Genomic DNA, 25,145 nt, shown 5'->3' with positions numbered 1-25,145 from the left:
TATGTGACGAGTGATAATCGATAATAAATTGAGAAAACAGCCCACTGTTTTAACAGTTGCATTCCGGGCAAATATTACAATTTGTCGAAGAAAAAAAACTCTAATGGGTAAATTAACAGCGTGTTACTTGAGTGGCAAATATAACAAACAGCATCGCTTCACTTTTGACAATTAAAAACTACAACACCATTTAATTAAAAACAGTAGACGCAACAAACTCTGCAGCGGGGATGCAATCTGATTTAAAAGAAAGAAGAACATTCAAAGTCAATGCCATTTAAGCGCGGTGCTTCTAACAGCCCCATTTGGCACTGGTGGTGCAATTAAGTGTAAAATTGGGAAAAGGGATTAATCGTTGGTGATTTAGCAAATTGGAAACTGTTATCACTTCATTTAGAACCGCGCACGGTAATACGGTCGTGGCCGCGAAACCGGTGGATGGGTGGAATTGCTCCGTTCGAGAGCAAATGAAATGGAATTGAAAATTTCCCAACGGAGCTGTACGCCGTTTAATCTCTTTTTCGTCCATTGCCTTCGGTGGCCATGGTGGACAATATGGTTCACGGTGTTGGGAAATTGAAAGACACATTAATGGTTGATTTGTGGAGCGATGCATGTGGGGCAAAGTCGTGAAGTTTGTGCCTTTTCGATTTTACGAAGGTTGTTGGTCTCACCTCATATTTACCGTGCTGCTAGCGAAATTGATTGGTCGTAGAATTGAAGTTGACATTTTTATTTAAATTCTATACGATATTCAAAACAAAATTTCCACGTTTTTAACATCTGAATTGAATCACATAAAACCGCACGGTTTTATTGCATAAAGCAACCTGTTTGTGATGACCAGTATGAATCATATGCTGTATAGTATTGTTGAACATAAATTTCAAGCCTACACAAACCACAAGTAAATTACGAAATCAGATATCTAAACAATGAATAACTGTGTCCGTAATTAAAACTTCTAGGATAGATAATTAATTTCAATTCACTTCAATCGACAGCATGTGTTTGAGTATTTTATTCAACTCACGTAATAGCTTTCGTGTTTTGTTTTATTAACGCAATTATCGAGCAATAATGCATGCAATATTTAAGGCTGTTTATATTATTGTAATTTATTAACAATGTTGTTTTATAAACAAAAAAAGTCTGTGCCATTCCGGGGTATCAATTAAAATTACTCATAAGTTTGAGTCTGTTTCTTCATCAGAATACTCCACTCGAAGAACGGGTGAAAATTTTGCAGCGGCTTCCAGTACAAAAGATACAGTATTCCCACAGGCAAAGTTTTCACTCGTTTCGCCATGATTTTATCCGATTTCCCGCACTTCACAAACCTCGTTTCTTTCTTCACTGCCCGGTACCTAGATCCTTCATTTTATATATGAGCAAATTTTAATCAGTTTTTCGAAACCAGCTTTTTTACCGGATCGGGTTTGCTTTGGTTTCGGAGGATGAACTTTATCTTTTCCCTTGTTTCCGCTACCATTCGTTTATAAGCGTTCACTCACAGGCGTATATGATGGACAACTTCTTTGTGCAGCTTTTCTTTGTCTCGTTTTATAGAATTGCCTTCAAAGCATCGCTCATTGCAAGTGCTAGAAATACATTATCTTGCCTGTGTGTGAAAAATACAATTGGAAGAAAGGATGATTTATACGATTTCTACGGAATTAATAAAATTGAATCATATTGATGATGCAATTCGAATGGAAGCCAACACATCGACCAATCTCGACAGATCAACAGTATTAGAGTTGTTTAAAGCCAAAGAGGAGAAATTCAAATCATGAAATAAAGAGAGTAATATTCCCTTTGTTAACATTTCGTAAAGCAACGTGATGTTAACGTGGTTTTATCTAATAAATCTCGTTTGATGTTTTATTGTGATGCTTTTTATGTTAAAATTTTTCTGAGAAAGAGAATTTTAATTCGAATTACACATTCCTTACTGCTCTTAAAAAACATGATAAAAATGCTTACTTTATATTTACTGTGCAATTATACATTTTATCTTTCGAAAATGTTATTATTGAATCATAAAGCAAGTAATAACAAAACTGATGCTGAACCAATCAATAAAAATGATTTTCTCTTTCTTTACAGAATTTGACTTGCTACTCATTGCAATCATGTATTGATAGTTTCATTAATCTGGTAGGTATTTCTAAAGATAAGCTTCGTATATTATTTTTATTATAGTACAATCAATTTATTTTCCAACTTCAATGTATACTTACAAACATTTCAAAAATATTTGTAATAACTAGAAAAATGTGGAATGGTTTTAGCGCAAGAAAAATATAAAACTATTTTACAAAATATAAGAAAGAATGTGGGACAATATTTTACGAATACAAATTGTTTCAATTGTCGTACTAATCGTACTTGCTTTATGTGCGCCCAAAATTCGGAAAAGTGTATTAGGTTTAAAATTACATAATTGACATTTATAATGCGAAACATTAAAAAAGGTGGGAAAAACTATGGCGGTCACGATGAATGAATGATGCAAAACAACTTTGTCTGGTGCGAAAAGAAAATGACGCCAACATTTGGAATCTAATTCCCCCTGCTAACAACCAGCTCCTGTCGAACATTTCTCCCTGGAGCAAGGAACAGTATCGTCCGTAATCAGATATTTGATGATGATAGCTCACCAAATTGACAATATTGAATGCGCACATTGGTATGCGATTGGGAGCGATTGGGTCGGAGAGACGCAGATGTCACGATTCTACGAAAATTGAACGGTTCAAAATGCGAAAAATGAAACAAATCTCCAAATCACAAACCGTTGCAACACAAAACAATGCCCACTTGGCGGTCGATGCTCGAGTGGTTTGTACCGGAATGTAACGCGTAGGTTGTAAAAGTAAAATAAAACTTGTGCTTTATTTCATGTTCTGGTTCGCGATTTGCCCTCGGGTCGGGGTTTTGAGTGCAAATTCAAATGGGAACACGCTTTTGCTTTTCACCAACCGGCTGACATGTTGGACAGTTTAATTTTATTTGCATTTTGTCATTGCTAGCGACCGAATATCGATCACTCGTAGATGACGGGAGTTGTGTTTTCGTTTTATGTTTTTAACATGGTTGATACAACTGTATTAAAATACACCGGTAGTCGTCAAATAAAAAGGTTAAAGATTACACATCCTTTCCGGCAATATCGTACGAAATGAAAATCTTAATTAATCGATTTGTTGATGTTTTTTAATTAAATAGAAAGCTTGTATAACGTGGAACATGTTTGAGTTTGAGCTCGGTGTATTTGACTTGCACATAGATATTGCATTGGGTTGTTTCACAAATATACTCGGAATATAAAAAAAAAACAAAATTTAGAAATATTTCGGATGTGGATCATTTGATTTGAAAGCTTTTTTTAGATTTTGCGCAATTTCATTTTGCAATTTTGGTTTTGCAAATTCGATTTGGTTGGTACATTTAATTTAGTATGTTTGATTGACAGAATCGAACACTGTTATGTATTTTTACTAAATAGGTTTGTCACATGTCATTTGAAATATATATTGTTTTCCAATAAGGGGTTTTGTTATTCATCATCTAGCGTAGCTGTGTTTCTTTATGAAGTGATCTCTTTTGGTCAAGATCGCAGATTGCTAGTGATGCATGACAATGGCATATACTATTCACAGACGGCTGATTACTTCTGTGTGTTACTTGTTTTTTGAAAATGAATTCAAGTTCAAAAACTCTAATTTAAAAAAAAAACATCATTTGAAGAAATAGTTTATAAATGAGAAGTTCTCGAGACTCTTCAAATTAAAAGGAGAAATAGATTTTAGCGCACTCATCTCATTAGGAATTGCCATACATTTTGTAAACAATTACGCACTTCATCTTACTTGTAAACTATGCTGTTACAGATAACTCCCAACGAAGATATTAAAAACACTTAAAAACACCTTGCAATGTTACGAACGATGAATTCAGTGCTCCCACAGATGGCTGATCACGATTTCCAAAACATCGCTAATGAGCCAATTTATTGCTGCTTTATTAATAGAATTTGTCAATACGAGGACAAGTTGCAGAATACCGATCCAAGTCTGAAGTCCCATCTGTCCGCGCTGCTACCGTTGGACGAAATGAACTATTAATTTAGCGAAAATAAGCATTGCTTATACTTCATTTTCTAGAGCCCTGCCTGTCGGTCGGTGTGCATCATTCTTGGGCTTTTTTCCTTCCTTCCAGCAAAAACATGCTGACAAAACGGCATGCAGGCTCGTCAATGGTATCGATAACATGGCGTGTCAATCGTTGCAAAGGCAAGCAATACCGCAATAGCAGCTAGGCACCGTTAGGGAAGTGGAAATGACGCCACAGGGATGTTCATTTTTGTAGCCGTGATTGGAGATTTTTCACCTCATTGCTTATTGGATGTGTTCAAAATCCTTGAATCAACACCACCATACACCAGCACAGCATGGGCAGGATGTTTGTGACGCTCGTTTTTTTCCTCTGTTCGTTTTCTTTGGTGATGATGAGCTCTTAAGCTGTGTGTGAGCTTCATGAAGATTTCTGGCATGCATGAGGTGGCTTAAGAGAACTTCCGAGCAAAGAACGGTAAACACCATTACGGTCGGCAATGTAGCGATGTGATAGTGAATGAAGTTTCGCGACATGTCTGGGAATGTTTTGCTCCTGCATCGATGGGTATTAAGTAGGATTGCTTACATCAATGTATGCTCATCATGGGACAACTTGCAATATTAGGAAAAGTGCTGTTTGTTTGCTTAGACGCTTACCATGATGCTAGGATCAAGGGATTGGCTCAGCTGTTCAACAGTAAATGTGTCCATCAGCCAGATTCCACACGGAATGCGAAAGATGCAAATGTCCGAATAGCACCTATTTCGATTGGAGACATAACCGAAGTAATCGTACTCAAAGCCAACCAGTAGAAATCCATGGACTAATATGCTAAAGAAAATGACCTAGGTCAACCAAACTTAATTTTAGTAAAAATGATCATCATGGATGAATGTTGTGTCTTGCATATGATTCGTGTGTTCGAGTGTTTGGAAAATGTTCCTTTGAAACGCGATTAGTCGCGAGGTCGTAGATCTTTGCACCCTTTTTATACTGGTCTTTTTTCATCCCTTGCGAATTAATCTGAAAGTAATATCCACTGTCTCTGAGGTTGCAATTAACCAACCGGCAATAGGCACGCAAAATGATGGGTTTTTAATGGCCATCGTCCACCACCGGTGAAGTGTGTCCGTACCCGATGACGAAGTAATTTTGTCATGCTTCTGCTACATTAGCGCCCAAGAAGTCCGTCCAACCGGCGGTGGTTTCACTTCCCAAATCACACAATTTTCCGTTCTGTTTCTCGCCCGTGATGCCCTGGTTGATGAGTTTTCATCGCGCTACCTTTCGTGGTGCCATTCTGTTTATGGTTTACGTTCTATACTGAATGGTTTTCTGGTTACTTTTCTGTAGTTGATTTCTTAAAAGTATTTTCCACTCTAGTTTATCCAATTCGTTTCGTACGGTTATCAGTGAAACGAAATTTAAAAGCTCATCAACGAGCTCACTTTTGAGCTGATGGGTATTAAAAAAAGTGAAGCAAAATGAAGCTCGCACAGCTCAACGGCGCGAAATCAGTCGAAGTTAATGTCATCCACTGCGATAGCAAATGGAAAACCATGTCTATACGGATCATCGAGAGCTACTTTCTTATTCGCCATTCGTCAGAGAACGTCTATCCATTTGCCCGGTTGGACAAAAACTTTACCCACAAATTGAGCAAAGTGGTGTTGGCGGTGGTCAGGAAGATGGTGCTGATTGCCAATGAGAATAGTTGGATTGCAGCGATTGAGCTCTTTTAGTACGAACGGGCTGAAAGCCCTCCGATAGTGTGCCGGTGTGGATATAAAAATACTGACGAGAAACGGGAAACCCTACACTCATCAGTAGGGACTGGTGGTTTGATCCGCTTCGTTAGCTAGCAACAACTCAACCGATCCAAGGAAGGCGAGCAGCGTAACTAGACAATTTCGTGCCGCTGTTTCGATAGCTTTCAACGTCGAGCCGGTCTGAGATTGGCGGGACATTCAGAACATCCGCAAAGAAGAAACTCCGTCACGATGTATCGTAAACCTCGGGATGAAGAGACAACGTTTCCGCTTCCGGTTTCAGCAATGCCTTGGGCAAGGATATGTGCCTTGTTCCTTCCGCTTTCGAGCGAGGCCATAGTCGAACAAAATTGGTCGTCTTAAGCTGCCACCACAATGAAAGAGGATCGGGGATGAGAACTTATATGTATGCGTGCTGTTGTTTATTTGCGCGGTGAACAAAATGTGCTAACAGATGCCACTGATTTCTGCTTCCGGCCCGGTGCTCTATCAACAAACGGCCAAACATATAATAGGCCATACCCGAGAAAATTTAGCCATACCCATAATTAGGCGCAAGATGTAAAACTGTACAGTAAATTGCTTACATGGTATTGCTGAAGGGTGTTTAATAGAACACCGTACGTGAAAATATTAGAAGTTTTTAATATTTATTGAAAAAAGAATGCTTCTGACTTGAAGGACCACAAATGTACAATGTGCTTAACAAAGAAAACCATTCGAAACATGTTTGCTCTTTATTTCATCATAGGAAGTTCTTGAAGCCATGGAAGCAACTGTAGTTCTACCAGTTTGACCGTGTATCAAATTTTATTGAAATTGGATTTATGATTTTGAAATCTCTGATAACTCACAATATTTAAAGACAATATAGAATATAGAACAAAGTAAGGTTGTAATATAACAGAGTCTCCCATAATAAAACAACACGGTCGCCATGTAATATGTCTACATTTTCGTTCCAACGGATTGGGACAGTGTCCTTAATAAAACAATATAACACTTGACTTCTTTAGTTGAGCACTGACTGCGAGTGACTGTCTAGTGAACGGTCAATATTTATTTTATATCATGATTTCGGAAATACATCGTAAGAACAATTTTGATGGAAATTTCCATTAGTCCACATATCGGACTCTCGGATATGCTCTGATGCTTTTGTTTGTCTGAATTGTGATTGGTTGGTTTAACGTTTTCTTGAATTTAATTCTAATTTGTTGGTCGGAGTAATTCTGTTTCCGATAAGCTATGTACGGTTGGGTCGTTTACTGTTGCAAACTTGAACCTTATTAGCCAAGTCAAGCGCACGGAAGTAGGGTCTATTGCTCAACTGCGATGGTAGCTACTCTGGCGTGGAGCGCACCTGTACTGTCTTGTAATGAGAACGCTATGATTTTTTTTCTTTTGGCATTGCGCAAATTCTTTGCACGATTGTGGGAATCGTAACTTTCCACGAGTTCGGTGCATTTATGGTGTATGTTTTTTATGTTTTGCATAATGGATTTGCACCTGCAACTTGTGTGCATTGAATGTGTACTTGCAACTTGTGAGCGGTTAAGATTTGTTCTAATTGCGCCTGAGGCTTATGTTATTTGCGTTACTTGTTTATTGCAGTTCTTGTTCTAATATCTCAATAGAGGAACATGGGGTGAATTTCAACATAAAGAGATATTGGATTTGTTTTAAGGCTGTATAGCAACCATGCTACAAGGTAAACTTGTTTCCACTTCACTTTACAATCACTCTCAGTACCTTCTAACTCAGTACCTTCTTGAACCAATCAATATACATCGATATACGGTGCACTATGCGCAGAGATGTTGAATTACACGGTCCGTGGCTGTATATGTTGACCAGATACTCGGTGAAAAGATTGGTATCCTCATTTTTCTTATAAATGATCGGAGTTCCCGGTGCATAACAGAACTCTCCTGATCCGGTCACTCCCGGAACCATGCATGTTTTACGTGGATTGGTAAGCGGTTTGGCAAAGCGCGCATTACAATCCCTCAAGTACACAGGGTGTATCGGTTGGAAACCATCTGTTGAATGAAAGGAGTGATCATTGAGCACGTTGTTCAGCAAAACTAATTAAGAGAATGATTACTTACTACCAGTCAAAATTTGGGACTCCACCGGGTTATGAGTCGTGTTCTGCCACAAACATCCCGGGAACGTAGTAACGGTAGGCTGCACCGGTGATACAAGTTTCAACAATGCTATATTGTTATCGTACGTATTCACATTAAACTCTGGATGATACTCCGTCATTTCGATGGGTATAATCGCTATGTCAGTGGCGAACTGTCCAGACTGTAATCCACCTAAGCGCACAACGTTCGGGAGGTAATCCTTCGGTGCCAAACAGCTAGCAGACGTTACGACAGCTCGTGTACTGATCAGATATCCAATGCACTGAAACTGTATTTCCGATCCGTCTTCCCATCCTACCTCAGCCTGCAAGGACAGAATGTTAGGGGGGCGGGTCGAAGTGTTTGACATATGCCGAGCGATTTTAACTTACAACATGTGGCTGCCTCATTTTCATAGGTTGAAATCCATCCCAACGCTGCTGACGTTGCTTTCGTAGATGAGCGTAACGTTGTTCACACTCGTTGAACTCCATCTCGATATCGCTCGGTGGGCTTCTAACATCCCCACGGGGACAGCAAACTATCGATCCTTTGGAACATAGAATTACTGACTCGTTGTTTCCCATTCGTTGCCGTATATCGGGACACTTATTGTGCGGGACACAAACACCTTCAACGCCTCCGCCGTAACTGCATCGGTCGTTTAGTACTAGATCGGGATTGATAAAGATGACCGAATCGCTCGATCCAGTAAAACTACTCTGTTTTCGATTGGTAATTTCGGGTAGTAATACGGATTCCATCCACTGCCTATGAGCGTTGAATCGTACAGCTACGGCGGGTTCTCCGAAGCCACAATCACGCCCAAATAGGTTCATTCCGTATACGTAGTTAAAGTACCGTGTAAAGCGCCACATTTCTCGCTCGATAGGACCACCAAACTGCTGATCGCAAGTGGATGGAACCAGGAATGGTTTGTTCTGGAAACAGATATGTTCAGCTTGGAGACCCATACCGAGCTGTGTACGAAACTGGTTGGCCAGCGGACACTCGCTGTTGGACTGTAGCGTTGCGCGAGGTGAAATTCCAACGATGCGAGGATCTTAAAGAAACATTTGTAGAGAGTGTTTATAGTGAGTGTAATAATGAAAATATATTATCTTGATTACCAGTAACTTACCGAGTGTTGTAACTACTTTATCGCGATTGTAGGGCGTCATATCGGCACGTCCTTTTCCGATCACTTCAAAATTAGGATCTGGAATGGAGTCTTTATACCACACACATGCAGGCATAATGGAAATACGATACGGTAGCTTCAAAATAGCAATGTTATTATAGTACCGTCCATTTGCTGGACTATACTTTGGATGGACAACAGTTTCACTAACATTGATGAAATTGCCATTACTCAGCTTAACTCTTGAAGGACTTGCTCTGCAATATAAAAGGAACAAATTAAATACATTGCTTTTCTCTTGAGTTTTAACTTCTCTCGAACATACCCCATGTGGGATGCACATTCAGCCAATGTAGCAACGGCATCACGCTCAATAAGTGTTCCGGAACAATTTTCCCGGCGGGGAGCAATGGAATTCGCCCACATTATTTCAACCCGTTGTCTACTGTCACCACCTTCCAGATGAGCGTTATCCGAGTTGTACGATTCATAGTTGTTAGATCTCGAAACAACCACATCATCCTCATACTCGCGCACATGTACATAGCGCAGAGCGCAGGACCATGGTTCAAATTTCTGTACCGTCGCCTGTTCGCCTTCTTTCTGGAGCGTTTCGATTATCCAATCTACGAAGCTAGATACACGTGCGTATACACCGGGATTCGCTTGCCCGCATGGTTTACCGAACGATGTGACACCTACCAGAAATGGTGTCATTTTAGCGTTATGCAGCAATTTCACATGCAACGGGCCGCCGGAGTCTCCCTGTTGGCAGAAATGAGACAAAAAACACACACATTAATTTACGGTATTTTAAATTATTTCGATTCATTTTACCGGACATGTGTCCATTTTCTCGTCACCCGCGCAAAGATGATGCGCATGTAGCCCATTGCGCAAACCACGCTCGGAAGTGGTGTAAAAACGCGAACACTCGGTGTTGTTCAAGGGGGTTAGTTCGACCTTCAGCAGAATGTTCGTTTTGTCCTCACCTGAGCGACAAAATGATCGGGTGTATGTGTGATTTATTTCATTGAATCTTTGGGATTTACTGTTTTGTGCATTCCCAATGTGTGGGGTTTCTGCTACTCACCAAAACCTGTTTTACCCCATCCGGCGGCAAAGAGCTTGGGGAAGCGCACCTCGTCATCTAGCCAGAGGCAAGCCGGTGCTACCGTTTCATGCACACTATATCGAAAGCAAAAAGAACAGGACCGGGCAATGATGATAATAAAAGCACATCGAAGCCGACACCCACTGCGGCACATTTGTCCCACGGGTAAGCCCAATTTTTCACACGAGTGTCCTCACATGATATTCTTTTCAAGCTGCATAAGCGCCACATCATAGTACTTCGCGCTGTACCGATGCTGTTCGTGGCGAATGATCTTCACAATACGTAATTGTTGAGGAAACTCATCGTCCTCATCGCTGTAAATGTTGAGGTCACCCATCCGTGCCACATCCGGCGCAACATCTCTACGGGTGAAGAATGAGGAGAGGTGAAAATTAGCACAAGGAACTGTAGTGCTATACTGTTATTACAACATTGATTGATTACATACTCATCATTCGCGGCACAGTGCGCTGCAGTGAGAATGAAGTTCTCCCATATCAGCGATCCACCGCAGCCCCAGATTATTTTGCCATCTGATCCCGTCCAACCGATCGCGGCGATATGGGCAAACTCGCGCAAAAGCGCTGGATTACCGTAGGCCGGTGCCACCAACCCCAAGAAACCATCTTTCCAGTTTCGTGTGTGGCAATCTAGTACCGTAATGAATATTAGTTATACGTGACTTTTTTTTTTAGAAAACTTTTGAAGAGTAACGATCTACTCACCATCTAATGATATTTTATCGTACGGTAACATCATATCCACAGCATCTTCTGGCAGTTTCAGATTGATTGGATACAGCTTGGATGTACCTGTGATATGCAATCAAACGATGAATAAATTATCATCTTTCACCACTGATTGGATTGTTAACTTACTGTACGGTAACACCGCAACAACGAGCAGTGCAAGTAGAGCCCATTCACACGCCATTATCACTGAGCTGCAGTCGATCGCGTACTAACGTACGTTGGGAATTCATTTTGCATTGGAACTGGTGCGTACAGTTGTAACATTTACAACATTTGCAACCGTTTCGTGTTCACATATACCTTCAGAAAACCGGTTTAAGATCGTTTTTTTTCAACGCGTCAGCCATAGAGCGAATAGCTAATCTGCACGATAGATCTCATGCATGCAAGAGCAATAGGTTTGCGGGTGAGAGGTCTGGGAATTCACAAGGGAATACATTTATTGTTTCTTTTCACTTTGAACTGCTTATTATGCTGCTAAGTAGGCAAAACCCAGATTGATTATTAAGCAAACACAAGATAATTTCACGTACTGCCACTAGTAATTCTAGTTAGAAATGATTCGTTCGTTAACATGAAATACGTTTATTTGTTGCTCGAATTTATTTTCTGAGCTTTCTGAATTGCGATAAGCTACAATTTTCTTACATTATAACGCTACGGTTTTATTGTAAGTTGTCTATTATCCATGGAACGTACGCCGAGATACGGGTATTAAAGAGAGGCTCATCAGTTCCACAGTTAGTGTTACTGAAGATGCCAACCAGATACTCGACCGGTGCTACATCACTGCCTTTTCCGCGCCAGACAATAGGATCTCCAGAGTTGGGACAGGCAGATGACAACGATTCGGAAGCAATGGTGCAATATTCCCCACTGTGCAACTTCACATTCATAGCCCGCTCACAGTGAGAAATGTACATTGGATGCACGAGTTCTAGCCTCAGCTGTGACTTAACTGCAACAAAGTGGACATGTTTGCTTAAAAATTCCCATAACGATGCAATTCAAACCTACCAACGGAGTGTATTGTCGAAATCAACGGAGTGTGGGTCTCATTTCTCCACAAGCATCCAGGATACACAGCTGCTGTAGGCTGTATAGGCTGGAACAGTTTCAATAGTGCGATATTGTTTGCTTTCTTGACAGAATCGTACTCAGAATGAGTAATGATGCTTTTAATTGGCGCCAAAATGGAAGGATCTTCATATCGAGTGCTGATAGAACCCAGCCTCAGAAAATTGGGTGCCTGATTGACAAGCTGAGTACAAGCAGCACTTGTAATTGCTGTGCTTGTTGTAATCAGATATCCTAGACATAAAGTGTCTGTCTCACTGCTGCTTTCGTCCATCCGAAGCACCTCCACCTAAAACAGACATAATCATTAGTTTAGGGATCTTACCAGTGAATCACATTATTACAAATAAAGAGAATTACAATGTGCGCCTTCACATCAGGTAGCTCTGAAGCACCAATAAAGTTCCTTCGGCGGAATGGTTCGTAACGATTTTCACAGTCTTCAACCTGTTGATCTTCATCATGCAAGAGCTGTTCATCGTCCAAAACGTCTTTTGGCAAACAACACACAACTGTACCGTTCGTACAGAATATCAACTCCTTCCTTTCCCTTCCTTGCAACATCTCTTCCTTTCGCTCCAGATGGTTCCTCACTCCTTTGCAACGGTCCACAGGGATGCAAAGTCCTACTGAACCATCAAAATAGTCACATCGGTCAAATAGCTCCAGATCAGAGTTGATGAACAGAACAGCATCACTGATTTGTGGTTTATTTGCAAACGACCTGTTTGGCAACAGTACTGACTCCAACCAATCCATATGGGCATGTAATCGAACAGCTACACCCGGTTCGCCGAAACCACAATCTCGTCCAAACAGGCTGATTCCATATACATGTTTGAAGTAACGTTGCAGACGAACTACCGTTCGCTGAAGAGGACCTCCACTGGTGAGTTCACACACCTGAGGTACCAGAAATGGGTCGTTACCGAAGCACAGATGTTGATGTAGCAATCCTTGATCCAATTTTGCAAGGTATTGCGATGGAAACGAACAGTTATTATTGTCATATGCGTAGACTCGGGGAGTTAGTTGCATGTTACTTGAATCTGTATCAGAAAATATAAGTGAAAACAATTATAGCATTTATACTCCGGACTACTAATCGTTGGTTTGTCTACTTACTGTGTATGGTTTTATCTTTATACTGATACACATTCAAATCAACCCGACCGACGGTTGATATCTCCATTTCTGGGTCTGGTAGTTCTGCAGCATTCCAAATGCAAGCCGGTAAAACGTGAAAAGAATCGTTGATCTTTAACACCGCAATGTTGTTATAATAGGAACCTATAGTATAATTAGGGTGCACATGCACCTCTGTAACACTATATTGTTGTTCTTCGATTGTGTCAAAGTATCTGCCTGTCCTCTTAAGATGATGCACCTGTGAAGGTTTTAGTCTAAAACAAAAACAAAAACGCATTCACTAGAGCTTCAAAACCAATCAATATAATCTTAACAATACAAAACATTTTACCCTTCGTGCGATGCGCAATCGGCCAATATTATAACTGTGTCGTGATCGATGATGGAACCCATACAAGTCCTCTCCGGTGGCACGATTGATTCGGGCCATTTTAGTTCTACAATCTCGTCAACAAACTCCTCCGTGATGTACGATCGCGATGTATCGAAAGACTCGTATACACCTGTCTCGTTTGCCACTACGTTCGAAATTGCCAGCTGTCGAATCGCAACATGGCGTAACGCACAGTCTGCTGGCTCAAACTGGCTTTCTGTCACTTCCGGCGCGCCATTCGTTTGAAGTGTTTTCAAAATCCAGTCACGAAACGGTGCTACTCGGGTGTAGACTCCAGGGTGAGATTGTCCACAGGGTAGACCGAATGAGGTCAGCCCAACTAGAAATGGCGTTACTTTGGAATTGTGCATCAGTCGTATGTGTAGAGGACCTCCAGAATCACCCTAAAGAGAAAAATAACATTCCATTTCCAAATCCCAAATATATACATTCGTTTTTACCAGACAGGTATCCATTTTTTCGTCTCCGGCACAAATGTGATGCAGATCAAGTCCATTGCGCAAACCTCGTACGGTTGTCGCTGTGTAGCGTGCGGAGCAGTTTTCATTACTGATCGGTTTTAAAATAACTTTCAGCAAAATTGGGGTTTGTGATTCTCCTGTTATAAAAAAAACAAACAGTCACTTTTTAATATCCCATCCATTTGTTTTGTTTAAAAAAAAGGTTACCAAATCCTGTCTGCCCCCAACCGGCCGACTCGAGTTCTTTAAATCGTACTTCTTCATCTAACCAGAGACAGGCCGGAGCGACTGTCTCATGAACACTAGAATTAACCGAAATGATGCTTATTACTTTTTTATCAATACAACTCCATACTCACGTGATATTGTGTTCCAGTTGAAGCAGTGCAATATCGTAGTATCTGGCACTAAATAGATACTTTGGATGTCGAAATATGTTCACAATATGCAGCTGTTGTGCGTACGTATCATCATCAGCACTATGTATGTTAAGATCACCAAAGCGGACTACGTCGGGAGGAATATTGCTAAAAACGAAACAGATTAGTTTCCAATCGATTATTAATGTAGGCCGTAAATCGTCAATCAATCACTCAACTCATCATTAGCCGTGCAGTGAGCGGCCGTGATAACAAAATTGTTCCATATTAATGATCCACCGCAGCCCCACACGATCGTACCGTCCAGTTTTGTCCATCCAATTGCACCAATATGTGCAAATTCGGTTAGAAAGGCTGGTTTAGCGAAGGCCGGTCCTACTATACCCCTGCCTCCATATTTATAGTACCGTAAGTGGCAATCTTTGTAGAAGGTGTAAAACATTTTAGGTTTTTGTTAAGTTTGCAAATGAACGGTTAATCACCATCAAGAGTAGTACGTTCATTTGACATGAACGTATTTTCTGGGATATCTTCCTCTAGCCCCGAACGAATAGGATATAGTATCGCTGTGATCACTGTGTATGAATGATACAAATGAAGCGATTAATCTTTCTACCTTAGATAACTTCCACAGAATTTGATTCAGTACACTTCACTAGACCAAGCAGGAGAGCAAAAAAGACACGCTTCATCGCCGATCAGTTATTCACAAGAGCTAACACAACACTGAGGCAAATTACTAATAATCCCTTAGAACTACACATTAACTCGCTGCGTAAAGAGGTCTCTCTTTATTTCTCTCTTTTCATTATCACTCTCTTGAATAGATTGCGGTACATGTGTTACTATTATTTGATCGCATCGAGCAGATTGCGTGAATTTACATGCAATACAGATAAGAGAATATTGGAAAATTAGCACAATAATCATTGTATATTTAAATTTACTTCAGAACGACTCTTGTGGTTTGTTCGAATGTCTTAAAAAAGCAATAACTGAATGATTAGAAATTAAAACTATGCCCTGTTAGAAAGACGCATTATGAATTTGCGTATAGCGCTGTTACTTCGCGAGAGCAATAGTCTGTTACGAATCAGGTTAGATAAGATCAAATCGTTTGATTGATCGATTCAATATCTTCATAAGAGCTGTGCCTAGTTTTCCGATAACTGTAAAGTTGCAAAGATAAATTTTCTAAATTCTTAGTTAAAAATATTTTTTTCTGAGTTTTTAGTTAAAAAAATTCGCAAAACCCCACATCCTGGATTTATACATTTTTTGTGAAATTCGGATCAATATTTTCCCTTAGAATTCAGTATCTGTTGGGTATGAAATATTTGTGGATACCAGTCAAGGGCGTCATTTTTGGTTGAGTTTTATGATTGTACTTTTTTTCTCATTACTTCTAACAGCATCATAAAAAAGCTTACTGCTTTGTCAAGACACATCGCATGACTTGACAAAGTCATGCTTCTGCTCAGTGTTGTTCATTGGTAGTGATGCTCGTTGGCATTGTTCAATGAGTGACAAATTTCTGCTTCCGTCGCATGTCAAACTTACCACCCTTAGCTTCCGTCAGTCTGGAGCTGACGGTTGAAGAATGTAACGGATACGCGACAACTCATCATCATCATCGTCGCTTTCATCGTGGTTTGTGTAGGCAGTGAGCCGAGATGTAAAAGGCACGTCAGCTTATTAATGATCTTTACATATTACGGTTCTTGCGTTCTCTTCCCCGTACAGGTTACTCAATAACTGCTTTTGAAAGGCGGTTTTGGAACTCCATCATCAGCATGTTCATCATCGAAGAAAGCTGGATAAGAAAGTGCAACCAGGACAGGTGAGATCAGAACTCACGTGACTGATGAAAATATGACACGCGCAAACCTCCAGGAATGACTAAAGAATATTGCAAACAACCCTGAAGGACCTTTCTGAGGTCTTTCAAATAGGGGGGAAAAACGTAGTGATTTATGAAGCTACATTCCTAACAAAGCACAATATGGAAAAGAAAAACCGGACCCCATCGTCCAATCAAGTCTTCAGGTGTTTCAAAGTGGGGAAGAGTTTGTAACATCTTTCGCCAAGAAACACCGGCTTAAACACGTTCCCTCATCACGCCGGATGCTGCGTGCTTTGATAGTGCCGATAGGTCCTTGCCTTCGTGGCCTCGTTTACGGAGAGGTTTTCGACCTCTCCTTCACCATTTTCCATGGTGCGAGTTTACTTTGTTTCTTGCACATCGCTACATGACCGCACCGTTGTGTGCCGTGTTGTTGATTTTTACGCAGCGTTAGCTTTCCTTCCCGTAACACTTTTCGAAGTTTTTAAGCTTTTCTTTGAATCCATAATCCGCTAGCTGTGAGCGGATGTGTGAGTGAGTAACAGTCATCAAGAGCAATCCATTCATCTAGCTCTACCATAGCGAATGGGTGGTTCTGGTGGCTATGGTACGATTTTCGTTCGTTCCGGTGGAACGCAAATGAATGGTGATGAATGCCGTACGTTCCGTTGAAGGCAGACGTTGATGGGAAGCTTTTTGTTGTTGATGACGCGTAGTTGGATTGTTCTGGGGGTCAATGGTGGTGGTATTAGTTTCTTTTGGAAGCATCTTAAAGTGTCAGTAACGTTAATAATTTAACGTGAAATTTCGTTCCAACATTTGTACAGTAAATGGTTGTGTATTATTTATTATTTACATTGTCAATACATTTATTTTTGTTACTTATTGCCGAGATTGAATAGACATCAAGAAACTTTTTAGTGTGTTTTTACAAAGTTATGACTACTGTAGAATTCATATAAACAAAAGTAAAATAAAAATATGAGTTATGTGAAAACTTAATGTTCCAAAACAAATGTTTCGCCCAACGTGGGGCTCGAACCCACGACCCTGAGATTAAGAGTCTCATGCTCTACCGACTGAGCTAGCCGGGCTGTTGGGTAATGCGTTGTTAGTAAAAACAAACGAAGTACTTAGGACCAAGTAATCAAGCCAGAAATGCAGTGTACCGTATTTACGCAGGTATACGAGACTCTTGTGTCTGTAATTTGTTTTTTTTTAATATGTAAGGTGACCTGCCGGATTAAAGAAGATTTTTGAAGGTTAAAGAAAGGATCATGACTGAAGAAGGAGTTAAAAACTTTGCATTATCATAGAAAACGCTTTGAATTTACCAAGTTTTGATATACTTTGGTAATCAAAGTAAATCCATTTATAAGCATTTGTTGAACATGGTTACGGTAGACGGTAATTTCAATTATGATATACTAAGAATCCAATGACCCGTCAAACTAATGTACCTTTGAAAATAAGATTCAAATTACATGTTTTTTCTACTCTTCATCTGGATTTTTTTTTACCTTTTTTCATTGTTAACTGAATGATTGCTAAGTGTGTTGTTCGTAGTAGTTCAATACTATTCGTATAACAACTATTGAAATGAAGCAGCTCATCGTGCTTCTGCTTCCACCAACCAACTTGTCCAGAGATTCAATCAAATCAACCCTTGAACGATTGATCCCTATGCGCGAATTGTTTGCCTAAGGTGACGAAAGTCTATTAAGAAGGAAAAACGGCAATTTATCCTATCAACAGAAAATCCATGTCAGCCTGGCCGTTCCTGAAGAAATAAAAAAAATCCATGCCCTAGCAACATTCCTTCAGTCGGACTACCACAGAGAAAGAAAAATTCCGAGCTGAATTTTTTTTTGCTCGCTCACTTCTGAAGGGAGTATTTGATTTTTTGCGACCCGTTTGCATTCAAAACCTGTCAGCAGAAGGCAACACTAGGACTGCGACGAAGCAACTGACGTCAACATAAACAACAAACATTCACACCCAGGAATAACTCCAGCGTAGGAGAATCTCAGTGAAAACACTTTTTTGTTGATTCGTTCTTAAATTTTTTGCATTGCATTCGAGATTTCGGACTAGCTCCATCTGAGTTAATGCAGAAAATACTCATCAAATATTGCGTACGTCCATGTTGAACACCGGTTTGCGGATTAACATCTGGCATCTTGTCGACAGCAGGAAACGTATACAGAAAAAGCATGGAAGTTACAGAAATGAATAAACTAGTTGTGATTTAGCAGATGAAATTTAAACTTTTGGTCATAATTGAAGAAATTGTTATCCTGAAATATAGATAAGCTTGCTAAATCCAAGCTCAATAGCCAAAGATAGTCAATAAAATTTTGAATAACAGAACAAAAACAAATATGTTTAATTGTTTATAGCAATGTTAATATTTCACAATCTCTATTGCAGAATTACTTTTAGGCATCTAATAAGATGTAAGAGTTAAAGAATGGTTAGGTAAGAGAATTATTTTCTTCTCTCGATGTCGCTTCTGCATGATGTCATATTGTACGCTTATGCGCTTATGCCTTGGTGTAGTTGGACCCCATTAGACTTTAAACCATAAATTGTTCTACGGAATTTTGTTCCCACACTCTATTTACGTCGAATACTCATCACACTGTAAATAAATAAAACGTGAAAAAGAGAACTTTTTGCTAAAAAATAGTTATTGAAAATCAAGTTTGTATTAATGTCTTACTCAGTTTCTTTAGTTTTTTATCATTTTGGGCAAACAATAGAACTGACAATAATTTGCGTTAATCAATAAATATAAACGCTCCAATAAATACTCTTCATTTGTTTGTCTTTCCTATTTACGACGAGACAATTTTATTTATCTTGTTTCTTCCTCCACAACCGACCGAATCGAAAGAATCGAAGAAAAAAAACACTCAAAGTGTTTCAATTTAATTTGTTGCTAAAGTTATTGTGTCTCTCGCCCCGGGATGTCATGTTTATGCCGCATCCACTGTTTCGATTCCTGCTCCGAAAAAGATGCCCGTAGGGGTCGTTCTTCGGAGAAACATTTCCCTGCCAATACACAGATTGTTCGCTCTTGTGCAAAATGTTTATGATTTTTCATTTCCAACCCATAGTTGAGCGTGTGCGTGTGTATGTGTCTGTTTTTGTTTAACCTCTTGTGCCTAGATTGCTTTCTGCGCCTTAGACACGTTTGTTCTCTTTTCCGAACGACGAGTCGCTTGAGAGATGGTGCGAGAAACAAGCGAAAACTTTTTCATCCATAATTCCCTACCAAAACCCATTCAGATTGAAGGTCCATTTCTTGAAGGCCCTTCTTTGAACGCGAAGATGGGGTTTGAATTTTCGGTAGCATTTTTCGTGCTTTCCCCGGAAGATGGAGTTGCCCCAGGTTGGTGCCCATTTCCATCAACATCATTATCAGTATCATCATGATCGATCCAAATCATTTTTTTTCTCTTTCTTTCTTTTTCTCTGCAATGAGGCGCCCTGTTTTTGCTTGCGTTAGTTTCGAAAATTACTCCTCTAACAAAATTCAAGAGCTGGGCGCGAGGAACTGAACCGGTTTTGAAAGAGGAAGTTTTCCCGATTAAATTGCCTGTTTTTACTCCTTCGGACCTGTTTCCGCCGGTCGCTTATATTTATGCTCCTCAGAAGGTCCAGGCAGCTAAGCGTTCATTGAAACACTCGGCGCCCAGTTTATGATGCTCGGTAGGAAATGTCCTGCGGTGATTTGTAAATGGGTTGAACGGTTCTATCAGTTTTGTGAAAATTTTGCTGCACGAACAGGACGTCAATCAGCGGCATGAGGTGACGACTTCCGGAACGCAGGGAATAAACAGCGCGAGTGATGTTGATAACAGCCCCACCGAAAAAAAAGTATGTCGATATGAATTTGTCAAGCGGAAGATAATTAATTCCACCGGATCATGATTGAAGATAAATATCCGGTCGGGTTTTGTCGAGTTGACAGGACAGGATGAATCAACTTTCCAAGTGGAAAGTGACCGAACGAAAGTGGTTTACTGAACGGAAGTACACGCTGTGACCGTCCATTTTGGGACTGCCGTGTCGGATGAGTTTGCTGGGAGCGCAGTCTAGCAAGCAAAGGAAGATGAAGATTTTCACAGATTAGGCAAATTTGGTGGAATAAATTACAAGCGGTACTTTAAGAAAATTCTACAGTTTTGTAACTTATTACACTGTATGGGAAACGATGTTTAAACTCTTTAGCTATAGCAGTTGTTAGTACATCGGAAAATTAGTTTCCAAACGTCAATAACTTAACGTATATTAGGCTGATCCATAACATACAACACAAATCGATCAATTACCGTTTCAAAACGTTTAAGACGAGTAGAACGTTTCTTCCAATTAAGGATAAATTTGTTATCAATTCATTCCCGAGTTTTCTTAAATATTCCAGTGCTGAACTGTAGTGAAGCATTGTCTGTACCATTGTTTCAACTTTGCTCGACTAGACTACAATATTTAATGCAATGAACTAAATCAATTTTAGAAAAAGAACTCAATAATCTGTTCCGAACATATATATTTAATCTAATTAATGTATGAAAAAAAACAAGAGAGTGTTAATCATTTGTATATGTCCACTTATAATAATTCTACAATATGTAATTCTTTTACAAATTATGTTTTATGCAAACGTACATTACATTATAATGCATTCTGGAATAGCTGAGGACACATGCATTGCCTGTATCCTACAGTCCACAAGCTTTCTCGGTTATCCCAGCATCAATATTCATCAAAGTCTTTCAGGCCATCAAAGTTTAAGCGCACATTATCGTACGGTAATTAAAAGCACTTAGTTTTTTAGTGCGGCAAGTGTTAAAATTTTGAAAGTTTTGTTTGATTTTTTTACCGTTTCAGATTAGAATCCTAATACAGACCCTCCTCCCCCCTCCCAACCTACACCCACACACAAATATACACCGATACGCAACGCTTTCGACAAGCTTTCAACCGAATGTACGTACATGAGTTAATGAGCATGATTCTGATCTGCTGATTCTGATGTATTCTTCATTAGACCGAAGAAAAAACAGATTCTATGGCCATCATAAAAAAATCCTCCCTACACCTTCCCACATTCTCCATCGGTGCTTTAACCACTTCGAGAACAACGTTAGGATCGGCTGAACTAATTATGCAAAACTTTCCCACAGCCACTATCCGCCATCGTTGCGTGGTATGGGTGGAATCTTTATGCCCCCAAGGCGTACCCACAAGTATGATCCGGACGGTCCAGCTGGTACACATTTTCTTTGCTAACTTTTTCGCTGACATTCGAGGCTCATTTCTTTGCTTGGAAAAGTTTGGCCCAAGAACGGAAGAGCGGAGGCTTTAGAGGAGTGGAGAAAAAACTTTAAATCAACCGTAAAACTACCAACCCGTAAAGAGTGTTACGTAGGGTATTGGGTGAAAGTGACGGGATGAGATTAGTTCAAATAAATGTACAGGGTTTTGCTCAAGATCGTGGTGATGAGGATTTTCTTTCATACTTTGCATAGTTTCTAAATTTGGCCCATTTTTGCCTCGCCTATTTAAGTTTTTGGGTGGCTATGTTCCATTTTTCTTAGTAAAATTTCTTATTATAAATTGTCGTCGCCTAATGTGTTATGAATTTTTGCAGCTAGAGAACAAATTATTAGAAAACCATCTCGAATGTTGAAAACAATGAACTGCATACATAACTGCAAAAAAAGACTGACATGATCTTATTTGTCAATTTCAACTGCTCAGAAGCAACATCAAATGGAAATCGGATTTGTTTATTCCGCTTCAAAGCTTTCGAAAGCTCAGGTGCCCGTTTTGTTTGTATAGAACAGTAACCATTGCGCGTAGTAAAAGATTATGATTTATACATTCTTCTGTAAAGAGCGACCTTTCTCTCAAACGAGACGGACAGTCGTTTGCAGAATTGTTTCTGTTGATTTAACACGCCTGTATCAAAATCATACGAAGATTAATCGATCAGCATTCCCGGCAAACTCTTGACAAACTATTGGTCGACCCTTTTCTAGCATGGACGCTGTTCGCCATGTATTTTCGCATGCCAAAGATCTGATCCACCGTCGGTAAGTGGACGGCAATAGGCAACAGTGAAGCTTCAATGTGCAGCACGAACAGAACGATACCGCTGGTCTGGGCGATGGTTTTGTCGGGTTCGTGTGTTTACTTTCGGTCTGGCCTGAACAAACTATACCCGGCGTACGTAAAATTGCGAAGGAATATCGCCACCGAAAGGGAGTTTGCGTGTAAAAGCAGGTCAAGTTCGCTTCTCGCTTCTCGCTTTTTCGCCCCAATCAGTCAGTGGCAATAAATTTTCATTGGTCCTGTAAAATTTGATAGGAGAAAATTTATGGTATCCCATTTCTTTCGACCGCGTTCAAAATGTACCAGCAAATATTTACTCCTCTGATTGGCCACCGGAGAGAACCACACGGGAAAATGAAAGCAATGGAAAGAAGGGGTGCGTGCTTTTTTTGTGTGAAAATGTACAAATACTGTTATGGGCGCTATTCTTTTACATCGGCATGATTAAACCTGCATGTGGTGGATTATTTATCATGCAAAATTATGTTTCATGTTTTAATGACTCTTGTGATCTCCTCTGTGCGTTCGGAACGGCTGAAGGGATGATAAAGATGCTATAATTTATAACATTTTATGAATAAATTTAAATTCTGGCTTTTTCGTTGTGTCTTCTATTGAATTTATTCGAGGTGGTTTTTAACGATCGAAAAGAACCTGATACTGCATCTTTTGCTAAAGCGATTTTTTTTACACGGATCGAATGATAATCAGAATCTTCAAAGGAACCTGCCTTCGTTTAATTGAGGCTAAAATATCAAAAGGTCTGTCGGTGTCGGCATGGTCTTGATTCATCTTGCAAAGCAGCAGTCTAAGATGTCCCTGTTTTTATGATGGAATGCTCAGCAATTCGCACCTACTATTTCTCCGAATTTTCCTCCAAACACTCGAGAAACGAAAACCTTCACGTTGGTTTCGTCTTGACATGCTCAAAATTTAATTTATAACATTCCACCGGTCTATCGATTTGGCATGGTATGGGACGAAGAATCGGCAGGACACACTGGGTGCATGCGTAAGATGGCCCGTGCCAACCGGAGCTGCCTGTGAGCAGCGGATAGGTGTGCATCGATGTTAGCCGCCGAAGGTAAAGGTGGAATAAATTCCGCTCGGAACAAACCATTCCCAACCGGGCATAGTATATTCGACCAACTGACAAGGCCCAGGTGGTATTTGTGCCCGCTCGAGGAAGGTAGGATGAGTCGGATTCGATGGCAAGTAAATACAAAAACTAGAGCAAAATTTCTATAATATACCACTGGCGAGCAGAACCGGCCCCCGTGTGCCTCTGTGTGCCAGTCACATAAATAAACTTTTGAAGTGCCACCGGGAGGTGAACTCGATCCATCGGGCTTCGAAACGGAACGAAGCTAAAGGATAATTTATAGGTTCATCCTTCTGCGGTTGAAGCAGCGTGAACGGGGGCGCCCATCGGACGGACAGGCGGGCGGCGGGTTGTGTATCCGATGATGCTCCGAGATGGAAGGTCTAACGAAGCTTAGCTTCTTTGTTCCATGGTTCGGTGCAATGCCGGCCGGGGCTTGTTTGCATCAAACCGCATCTCGATAGCCATTAGGGAGACCGAAATGTTTATCGAGCATGTTATGTGTGAAATTGTTCAATTTTGCAAAATGCAATAAAAGCTACGATGTAATCGGTAGCAACCACAGGGCAGCACGGGCAGGCTGCCCGGTACAGGATGTACACAACAGCTTCGTCCGGTGTGAGCGTTGTGATGTAAAATTGCGTGTAAGCATAGTCAGTTCCGTTGTTCCTTCTACAGAAAGGAGTGGCTTTGGTGTTCGGCTTTATGTTATTACGGTTATATGCAAAGCTTTCTCTTTAATCTCTTTTAAATCAAATAGCTTATAGAATCTTGAAACATATCCGGCCGGATTTACGAGAAAACTCAATAAAGCACAGTGAAACTTATTTGTAGAAGTTTCGTTGTTAAGCGTACGAATATCGCCTGATCGATATTTACTACACTATGCCTGTAATGATTTGATTCGTACAAATCGCACGGATATTGAAATGATATTTAATCACCTAATTCTTTTCTGGATGGAAAGATTTTATATTGACCATAGGTTAGCTTATAATCTATGCACAATACAATGCTTACATTCATTTTTGACTTCGTGTACCTTCGTGTGTACAGTTGTATTTGTGAGCTTCATGAGCGTACCAATTAAAAGAAGCAAACCACAAACTCAGGTTGGTGTTCCTACTAAAAGTAGTATTTATTCTACCGTAACATATGATTTCCATGGAAGATATTTATGATGTTCTTCTGCAAGTTTGTAATGTATTGTATTTGCTACAGATAAACTATAAGTCTTGGTTTGAAAACTACTTTACCATAGAAACTTTGGCATTTTTCTCAGTATGGGTTTTGTTTTAACTATCATTGAAGAATGTTACACCTTAGTATCCGAGATTTATATGTTCCTGCATACGACTTTCAAGGAATCGTAAGAACTACGTACATCACTATAAATTCCATGAAGTTATGAGTCTTATGCGTTATGGCTAGGTTTAGCTCGAATAGAGGAGACTACGTATCAGAGATTTACATTAGTGGTTCTTTAATTCCATGCCTCTTGGTTATTGAAATATGCATAATTTGGTGCGTTTTAAGACTCTTCCCACTAAAATATAGTTCATAATCGTTTTAAACCCTCTCCA

General features: G+C 40.0%; 2 protein-coding genes and 1 non-coding gene across 3 annotated transcripts; all 3 read right to left on the bottom strand.

Moving 5' to 3' along the window:
• Positions 1–7,646: 7,646 nt before the first annotated feature.
• On the bottom strand, positions 7,647–11,214 carry LOC128298549 (uncharacterized). Its single transcript, XM_053034312.1, has 11 exons — positions 11,160–11,214; positions 11,007–11,093; positions 10,730–10,931; positions 10,476–10,643; positions 10,258–10,352; positions 10,002–10,156; positions 9,490–9,929; positions 9,165–9,421; positions 8,416–9,086; positions 8,003–8,348; positions 7,647–7,933 (listed from the first exon to the last, which is right to left on the bottom strand). The coding sequence occupies exons 1-11, from the start codon at positions 11,212–11,214 to the stop codon at positions 7,647–7,649; spliced, it is 2,763 nt and encodes a 920-aa protein (XP_052890272.1).
• Positions 11,215–11,654: 440 nt separating this feature from the next.
• On the bottom strand, positions 11,655–15,209 carry LOC128297369 (transmembrane protease serine 9-like). The gene is made up of 11 exons (XM_053032998.1): positions 15,144–15,209; positions 14,977–15,069; positions 14,713–14,914; positions 14,474–14,641; positions 14,322–14,416; positions 14,094–14,251; positions 13,591–14,036; positions 13,236–13,513; positions 12,471–13,159; positions 12,051–12,399; positions 11,655–11,991 (listed from the first exon to the last, which is right to left on the bottom strand). The coding sequence occupies exons 1-11, from the start codon at positions 15,184–15,186 to the stop codon at positions 11,699–11,701; spliced, it is 2,814 nt and encodes a 937-aa protein (XP_052888958.1). The 5' UTR covers positions 15,187–15,209; the 3' UTR covers positions 11,655–11,698.
• A 2,149-nt stretch (positions 15,210–17,358) lies between these two features.
• Positions 17,359–17,431, bottom strand: Trnak-cuu (transfer RNA lysine (anticodon CUU)). Its single transcript has one exon. It is a non-coding gene; the product is annotated as a tRNA-Lys (tRNA).
• Positions 17,432–25,145: the final 7,714 nt, after the last annotated feature.

This window comes from Anopheles moucheti, chromosome 2, assembly GCF_943734755.1.
Source record: "Anopheles moucheti chromosome 2, idAnoMoucSN_F20_07, whole genome shotgun sequence".
Taxonomy (NCBI): Eukaryota; Metazoa; Arthropoda; class Insecta; order Diptera; family Culicidae; genus Anopheles; species Anopheles moucheti.
Note: the sequence above shows the minus strand (reverse complement) of the source record. Positions and strands in the feature narration are given on the sequence as shown.